At 51.6% G+C, this 8,493-nt stretch overlaps 1 protein-coding gene across 1 annotated transcript; it reads left to right on the top strand.

The window, feature by feature from the left end:
* The first annotated feature begins 1,860 nt into the window (after positions 1-1,860).
* On the top strand, positions 1,861-8,291 carry LOC119179603 (uncharacterized). The gene is made up of 2 exons (XM_037430719.2): positions 1,861-2,018; positions 5,805-8,291. The coding sequence occupies exons 1-2, from the start codon at positions 2,007-2,009 to the stop codon at positions 8,061-8,063; spliced, it is 2,271 nt and encodes a 756-aa protein (XP_037286616.2). The 5' UTR covers positions 1,861-2,006; the 3' UTR covers positions 8,064-8,291.
* Positions 8,292-8,493: the final 202 nt, after the last annotated feature.

Raw genomic sequence — 8,493 nt, 5'->3', positions numbered from 1 at the left:
TCTCGGTGCACGAAATGAACCCCGGGAGGTCGGAATTTTCGGAGCCCTTCACTACGGTGCATCTCATATTCACAGGGGATAGTTTGGGGAAGTTAAGTCCCAGATATTAATGAATGAAGATTTCATCTCAAAAACAATAACGATCCCATGACGCCCCTTTTGTGCGCATAGTACATAACAAGTACATAACAAGTACATAACAAAAAAAAATGTGGATCAGACGTTTTGCGTTCCTGCAATCAATTTTTGTTAATGACATTCCCTACACTTCCGAATCACCTCAGCAAGATCAGATATATACTAAAGCGCAAGCACCAGCAGATACACAGGCAGATTGAAAAGCGACATATCTGTTCCGCTTTAAATTTTTCTACATGGACTGTACAGGATCGTCCCTCGTCTTTGAACTCGGGCACAAGAAGAAAAGCCATACAAGGTTTCATTGTCACATCCTGCGGCAATAAAATTACCCGCAGACAACCAATGATATCAGAGAGCACATCGGGCAGGTACTATCTGGTACACGAAACGCCGTATCAGATGAAATCGTGAAAGAAGGCAGAAGGCACAGCGCTTTGCGTAAAGAAGCGACCGTCGGACTTACAAACGCGGGGTCCCTCGGCTCTGTCGAAAGCGCAAGGCCTTCAATGCTCGGCTTAGGCTGCATGCTTTTGTTTTAACATGTAGATCTCTCCCATGAGAAGGGGGGGGGGGGCGCAGCTATCTGCACACGGCGCCAACCACAATCAAACAGTGCATAAACAATATCGAACAACGCACCACGCACGTAAGCGTAACCTCGCGCCCTTTTTTGCCGCCGCGCGATAAAGAACGACCTCAGACGAGTTTAATTTCTAGCTGTGCTCCCGCCATCTTATGAAAGGATTTACAAGGGTCCGGGAGGGGGGCGCAAAAATGCGAAGTTGCGGAGGGAGGGTGGTTTTGTTTCTCTTTAGGCAATAGGGCATGATATCAAAGCCTTGTTATAGTTATTAGCTGGCACTGCCTAACTAGGCTCTCGGTTCGCGCTTGCAGATTCACCGGCAACCGTTACCTCTTTCTGCTTATCGTCAAGCGCCATCTAGTCACCCCTTCATGCCCTCTCACAGACGAAGTCAATCCCGGAGTCGTGCTGTACGGTTGCACAAGCGTATCGGTTGGAGCCTTTAGTCTTTCAAATGATATTGTGTTTGTTCATTTATTTCAACGAGAAAGACGCATACTTGAGTACCTACACGTGCTAGCAAGTTTTAAACCGCCACTAGGAGGAACAACGGATCGCATAGGGTGAGGTGGAGACTGCTTGGGAAAGAGATCTGGCAGGCGAACGGGCGTATCTCTATGTGAGAGATGCGTTCGTTGATATACAGTGGAAGGAGACAAAGGCCTTCTACCGGCGAGAAGGGTGCAGGATGTAGCGGGACGCGACATCCGCAACCATATGACGCTTCGTAATGGAACAGTATCCCACCGAACTTGTCTGCAGTGCTCATTTAGCGAGGAGGGGGCGAGGTCGGAATGTTAAGCACATGACAGAGCCAGAGAGAGAGAGAGAGAGGAGTTACAGAGACGCTGTCTAGGATGGACGACGAAGTAGTACTTTAAGACATTTCCACGGACGCCTTTATCTTCAGGTCGGGGATTATACAATGCGGGCAAGCAAGCAAGGTGACGATGTTCCTTTCCACTTGCACTTTGTCTGCGACGTCCTCTTCGTCTGTCGCGCGTTTTTTTATTTCTTTTTTGTTTTATTTTACAGAAGGTGGAAAGCGAAAGTGTGCCGTCTCCTCGACGTAGAAGTCGCCGTACGGTGCGCTTCGACGCGACCGATCTTGGGCCGATGGCGAGCGCGACGGGTATAAAAGTCGAGGAAGCGGCTCGGCTAATCTCAAGACGCTCCGCGAGCTCTCTCAACAAGAACTCCCTTCAAGTCAACAAGCAACAGCGTAGCGCAGGAGTGAGAAGAAGATCACAGCCGTGGTTAGCGGAGCAAGCGAGCCGTCAACATGGGAGTCCTCGTAAGTATGCTGCCGGTGGTACCGTGGTGCGTGGCCTCGGTGATTGACGGCACGCTGCCGGAGGTAATCGCTGAGGACGCGGGTGGTGGGACGGTGCCCCTTCATCCTGGACTGTAGGGGGGCTCTGACGCGTCCAACACTGGTGGATACGACGGCAACAACGGTATACGATTCGCGGCGGAAGCTCGCGAAGCAACGTGGCCCGCCTTCATGGATTATTAATACGGGGTGTATGCTTCCGAACTGCTGTAAGGTATCGCATTGGCTATTTTTGGAAGCGCTTGATAAAGACCGACCCACTGAGGCACGTAGCGAACCATCAACGATATTTTTTTTCTAAGGCTTTCCTTTGTGCTTTCCTGCGTGTCATCGTCTTCATCAAACGCATCCGTGAAGGCAGCATAATCGCCGAACGACATTTAGTCTACAGTCCCTGGAGGCGGAGTAAACAGGCTATCCAACGCCGCGGTGAAGTAAAGCACAGAAATTCAGGATTCAGGAACGTTAGATCAGAGTTAGAGCATTTTTCCAGTGTTGATACTGCTGTTTGAAGTGTGGGTGATGGGGCTACTCCAGCGTCTGCGAAACTATAGTGTACGTGGTAGTTGCCTGGTCGAGAGATGGCCCAGTGGCACTTCGTGGGTTCCCCTCGCATGCGTGGTCAGGGTTAAACGCCATGATACAGAATATCGAAAGCTCTCCGACAATACGAGAGAGATAGAGAGAGGGCTTTCACTTACGAAAAGAGAATCTGTGCTACGAAATGATAGAGCTACCAGGATTTTTCTCTCTAGGCGCAACCGTAAGGACCAAAAAGCAAAACTCACAAAAGAGCCGTATGTATAAATTTTGTTTTTCCCTGTGGCTGTTAACGCTATGTGTGGGGTCAGCTTTTAGATAAGATACATAACTGAACTTTTGCCTACCAGACCAGAGACGAGCCTGAAAAATTGTTTGTCTTCCCGAGTGATCAGCAGTTCTGTGCGAATGATCTAACACACTATTCGAACAATGTTCCGTCTGTAAACTTCGTAAGATTTGCAGGATACATGGATTGCCGGCATCACGAGGTGTAATGGAAGGGCGGGGGGGTGGTGTTTTTGTGGGAACGACGAATGATTTCTTACCATCACGTTGTCTATACTTGTCAAAATAGTTTGGTAGAAAAACTTGAACCGGGCACTTTGGTTGGGACGTCCAGCGTGGTAAGATTGCATATAAAGGAAGGCATGCTATCCGGCCAGTCTGTGTGCTTTGGGCGACATATGAGGAAATGTGCGTACAAATAGGAACTTTTAGTCGAAAACACCCTGAAAAAGAGTGAAAAATACAGAAAATCTTTAGCGTTTTGCTAGCATGTGTTGAATAGAAACATTAAGCTTGTATTTTGAGCGACTTAGTCCAGTGAATTTCGAAATCACGTTAGCTCGTTGAATTTCTTCTATGACTGAACCAAGCAATATGTATGGACTTTCGCGTAGTGCAACCAGCCCTATTACATACATGAAACGATGGGGTATGCATAGAACACGCAAAAATTGTGTCACAAGTGGTGTAATAGTTGCGCGATTATTAATGGATGCCTAAACGGTTGCTTAACCCGTTGGAAGGTTCCTCATGTCATTCCAGCCATTACAGATGTCTCCTTAAACTCTCACAAATATTTGTGGCAAATACTTGAAAAATACATGAGCTCTATGTGGATACCATGAGGAAGCATGCGTAATTATGAAAATAACATGGGGAAAGTGTCGGTCTTGAAATGCGTTTTTCGGCAGCTGATTTGCACAACATAAGGGCTATTGCGAATTGTGGAGTATTTCGTAGTGGTACGAGCTGGCATAAGTTGCATTTCTTGCTCGCGAGTGCAGACAAGCAGGCGTCTTTTGGTAGCACTCACCTTTGCCATAAATTATCTTCGTAGGGTGATATGCTAAAAATATACCTTGGGAATGCGCAGTCGCGAAGTTGCGGATAGTCTACGCATTTAGCACACCTTTTTGTTCATTGTCCAACAACTGCCATACTTAATGCTTGCGTGATAATCACCTTGTAACGAAAGAATCAACGCGTGGTGATTACTGAATAATCGGCGAGTATACGAAGTCAAGATAGCTGGTTATTCCAGACAAAAGAAAGTTTGAAGCTGCACTAGGTAGCATTACAAAAGAACACTTTAAGTGAGACGCTCCGGAGTGAGGATTATAACAAATTCCATATCTCTGAAACCTTGCGAGTCGAAGACCACCTTTTTTTTCATGAAACGTAGAAGGTGACACGGTTCGGACAAAATTTTAACTCTCCTTTACTACCCCAGAAAGCACATGTTGGCGTTTTTTGAAATTCGGCGTAGGAGAGAGCTTAACCTGGTTCAGTTTATTTAACTCAAAAATTCCGCTTTTAACATCGATGCTAGAATAAGCACCACGTCCGCACGAAATGGAGAGCTGAAAATGAAATTACCCTTACCAAGTCATTCTGGAAGAGTAGAGAGATAATGAAAGCAGTTCCTTCTTTTATTTGAATAGTGCAGGAGCACGGGTGGCTCACATTTATCACTTTCACAATAAGGGTTCGTGATAAATTGGCTCTCATGAGATAAAAACGAAACAAAAGTCATTTGGGTAGGTCGGTAGACGTTTCTGAACATTGGACGCAGCCGAGGAAATAATAGTCAGCTGAGACAGGCGGCACACAATTTTCAAGAATGCGCACCAACTGACCTTATACCCCAACTCTACAGTATTGGGTTTCTCCTTCTAAGCGCAACTTATTAAGCCCAAAGACAGCCGTAGAACGTCTGCAGTTTTTAACGCAGCCCATAATATGATCACAAAGCTGAAAAAAGGCTTAAATTGACCATTCCTTACAAGGCAAACCATGGTAGACTAGCTGTATTGGTTCCAACGGCTTCGACTAAGCAATGGGCTACCAATTTGAAAAGGTAATACTGTGCAGTATAAAAAAAAAAGAACTTCGAGTCTTGAAAAGACATCGATACACAACTTGTGTTAATTTTAATTCATGCTGGCAGTAAGGCCCGCCATTTTTGTCTTCAGGCCTACAGAGATGTAGAATAGATAATAACTAAACACGCGTAGGTAGATGCCAAAGTTAAAACAATTAGTCCGTGGTTGCACACTGCCGCAATTTTATTTTGTCGCAGGTCCCTAAAACATTCGTCGTCCACTCTGCAGTTAGCAGAGTGGACGAGATCTCACGTCAACAGGAGAGACCAAACAAGGATTGTCCCTTTTAATCTTACTTGGTTGATGACGCGACTGTACCAGTTCGAATAAAGGATGCAGATCCATATGACCGCCTATGAATACAAGGGTAGTAGCTAGACAACCCTAACAATTCCTAAAAAAAAGACCCGCGCAGTCAGGAATATTCCCTGTTTCTACAAACAAATCAGCACCGGAATGGAAGCGCCCCCGCAGTCGCAATCGTCGAAAGATCTCGGTTACAAGCGTAAAGCCTTTCCGGTGGTCGACGTACGAAAATGCGCTCGGAAAAAAAAATGCCCAGAAGATGTACAGTAGGTCCGAGTTCCTCGCATTATATCTTTACAATGTGGCAGTGCTATGAAACCAACCGGTAATTCGCAGGCCATAGTACGTGTGCCTACAAAGCACAGATGGCGGGCATCAAACAAGAAACCTAATTCGAGGCCATTTCACGGCGCATCCGCGAATGCCCTTTTTTATCGATCTTTTCTTCAAAAGAAAGCGACCAGCTCTCTCATAGCGGACATTGTTCTTTTCTTTCTTCACCCAACCGCAGGCTGCATCAGTATTCTTGGGACTACTCTCCGTCGCCTATGGCGGTTTCCTGCATGGCGGCAGCGGCTCCGCCCTTCACGGTGGCGTCGGTGGCATCGCCGTCCACCATGCAGCACCAGCCGTGGCTGCGGCACCAGCTGCCACCTTCGTCCAACAAGCCGCCCCAGCCGCTACTGTCGTGCACCACGCTCCTGCCGTGGCCGCAGCTCCGGCTTTCGTCGCCCCAGCAGCAACGTACGCTAGGCCCGCCAGTCTGAACTTCGGCTTTGCCCAGCGTGTTGTCGCCTCGGCGCCAGCCTACACGGCAGCCGCCCCCGCTGTCAGCTACGTTCAGCACTCTGCTCCGGCCGTCACTGTCAGCCGTCCGGCCGTAAGCTACGTCCAACAAGCTGCCCCGGCAGTAGCTGTTAGCCGTCCGGCCGTAAGCTTCGTCCAGCAAGCTGCCCCGGCCATCACTGTCAGCCGTCCAGCCGTAAGCTACGTCCAACAGGCTGCCCCGGCCATCACTGTAAGCCGTCCGGCCGTAAGCTACGTCCAACAAGCTGCCCCGGCCATCACTGTCAGCCGTCCGGCCGTAAGCTTCGTCCAACAAGCTGCCCCGGCAGTAGCTGTTAGCCGTCCTGCAGTCAGTTTTGCCGCTCCTGCCATCGCCTCCGCTCCGGCAGCAGTCGCCGTCCACCATGCCCCCGCAGTTTCGTACCGTACAGCTGCAGTGACCGCTCCCGTGGCGTCTTATGGAGCCGGTCTCGGTTTCGGTCGCACCTTCGCCGCTGCCGCACCAGCTGTCACCGTCAGCCGTCCCGCTGTTAGCTTCGCTGCTCCTGCAGTCGCCGCCGCTCCCGCTGCCATCACTGTCCAACAGGCTCCTGCCGTTTCTTATCGCACGGCTGCCGTCGCCGCTCCAGTTGCCACTTTTGGTGCCGGACTCGGATTCGGCCACACCTTCGCCGCAGCTGCGCCAGCTGTCGCAGTCAGCCGTCCCGCCGTGAGCTTTGCCGCGCCTGCCGTCGCCGCCGCTCCAGCAGCCGTTGCTGTCCACCACGCTCCCGCCGTTTCCTACCGTACCACTACTTCAGTCAGCGCCCCTGTTGCGACTTATGGAGCCGGTGTCGGTTTCGGACAAACCTTCGCTGCAGCTGCCCCAGCTGTTGCCGTGAGCCGTCCATCCGTAAGCTTTACTGCTCCAGCAGTCGCCGCCGCTCCAGCTGCTGTCGCCGTACACCATGCTCCAGCTGTCGCTTACCGCACTGCTGCCGTCGCCGCTCCAGTTGCCACCTTCGGTGCCGGACTCGGATTCGGTCACACCTTCGCCGCAGCTGCGCCAGCTGTCGCAGTCAGCCGTCCCGCTGTGAGCTTTGCCGCACCGGCCGTCGCCGCCGCTCCAGCAGCCGTTGCTGTCCACCATGCTCCGGCCGTTGCTGCTGCTCCAGCTGTCGCCTACCGTACCGCTGCCGTCGCGGCCCCAGTTGCAACCTTTGGTGCAGGTCTCGGATTTGGTCATACTGTCGCCGCTGCTGCGCCAGCTCTAGCTTACTCCCGTCCCGCTGTAAGCTACGCTGCTCCGGCCGTTGCTGCCGCACCAGCTTCTATCACCGTGCAGCATGCTCCAGCCGTCGCCTACCGCAGTGCCGCCGTGGCCGCTCCAGTTGCCACCTTTGGAGCCGGCATCGGTTTCGGCCACACTATCGCCGCAGCTCCCACCTTCGCGTCTGCCCCAGCAGCCACTGTTGTTCATCACGCCGCCCCTGCCGTTGCAGTGAGCCGCCCCGCCATCAGCTTTGCTGCTCCAGCCGTCGCTGCCGCTCCGGCTGCCGTAGCTGTGCACCAGGCACCAGCCGTTGCCTACCGCACGGCTGCCGTTTCGGCCCCCGTCGCCACGTTCGGAGCAGGTCTTGGCTTCGGGCACAGCTACACTGGTCTTGGAGTCGCTGGTCCAGCCTACTCACGCCAGATCTCCATCTCTACTCCAGCGGTTGCCGCTGCCCCAGCCGCAGTAGCAGTCCATCACGCTGCTCCAGCAGTCGCCGTCCATCACGCTGCTCCAGCGGCCGTGGCTGTTCAAGCCGCTCCAGCTGCAGTCGCCTACCGCACCGCCGCCGTTTCCGCACCTGTCGCCACCTACGGAGCTGGACTCGGCTTCGGCCACACTCTGAACGCAGCGCCTGCTGGCGTTCACTACAAGACCATTGTTGGAGGTGCCGGACTCGGCTTTGGTGCCTCTGCACCCCACGTCAAGATCATCAGCCACGTGAAGAAATAGGTTGTGATGCGTTCGAGCTCAATGAGAGCGTCTTTACCTGGGAGGTCTGGGACAACGGCAGCCACCCCTGGCAGTCATTTCAGCAACAGGCTTATTTATTGCTTACGATAGCCAACATGCTGCCCTTGTCCGCCACCCGGCCCCAATGCAGGCAAATGGGTCTGCTGGGACGTGTTGCTCCCGCCCAACGAAAGCAAAATAAAGCGCTGTTTCGGTTAAAAAACATCATTGGTGGAGCAGGATCCTCTCTTCCGAAAGAGTCTAAGTATACAGTTGATTGGGTGCATTGCAGAGCGAGCGTCTCTGTGAACAGTACTCCACGAACTGACACAAAATAGCCAGAGTGGCTTCGTCACTGCCGCAGCAGATCACGAAGTTTCTGGAGGCTTTATAATGCCACTTAGCCTTCACATGACATGATGTCATTTCC

The sequence above is a fragment of the Rhipicephalus microplus genome, chromosome 7 (assembly GCF_043290135.1).
Source record: "Rhipicephalus microplus isolate Deutch F79 chromosome 7, USDA_Rmic, whole genome shotgun sequence".
Classification (NCBI taxonomy): Eukaryota; Metazoa; Arthropoda; class Arachnida; order Ixodida; family Ixodidae; genus Rhipicephalus; species Rhipicephalus microplus.
The sequence above is the reverse complement of the archived record's forward strand: the minus strand, read 5'-3'. Positions and strand labels throughout refer to the sequence as shown.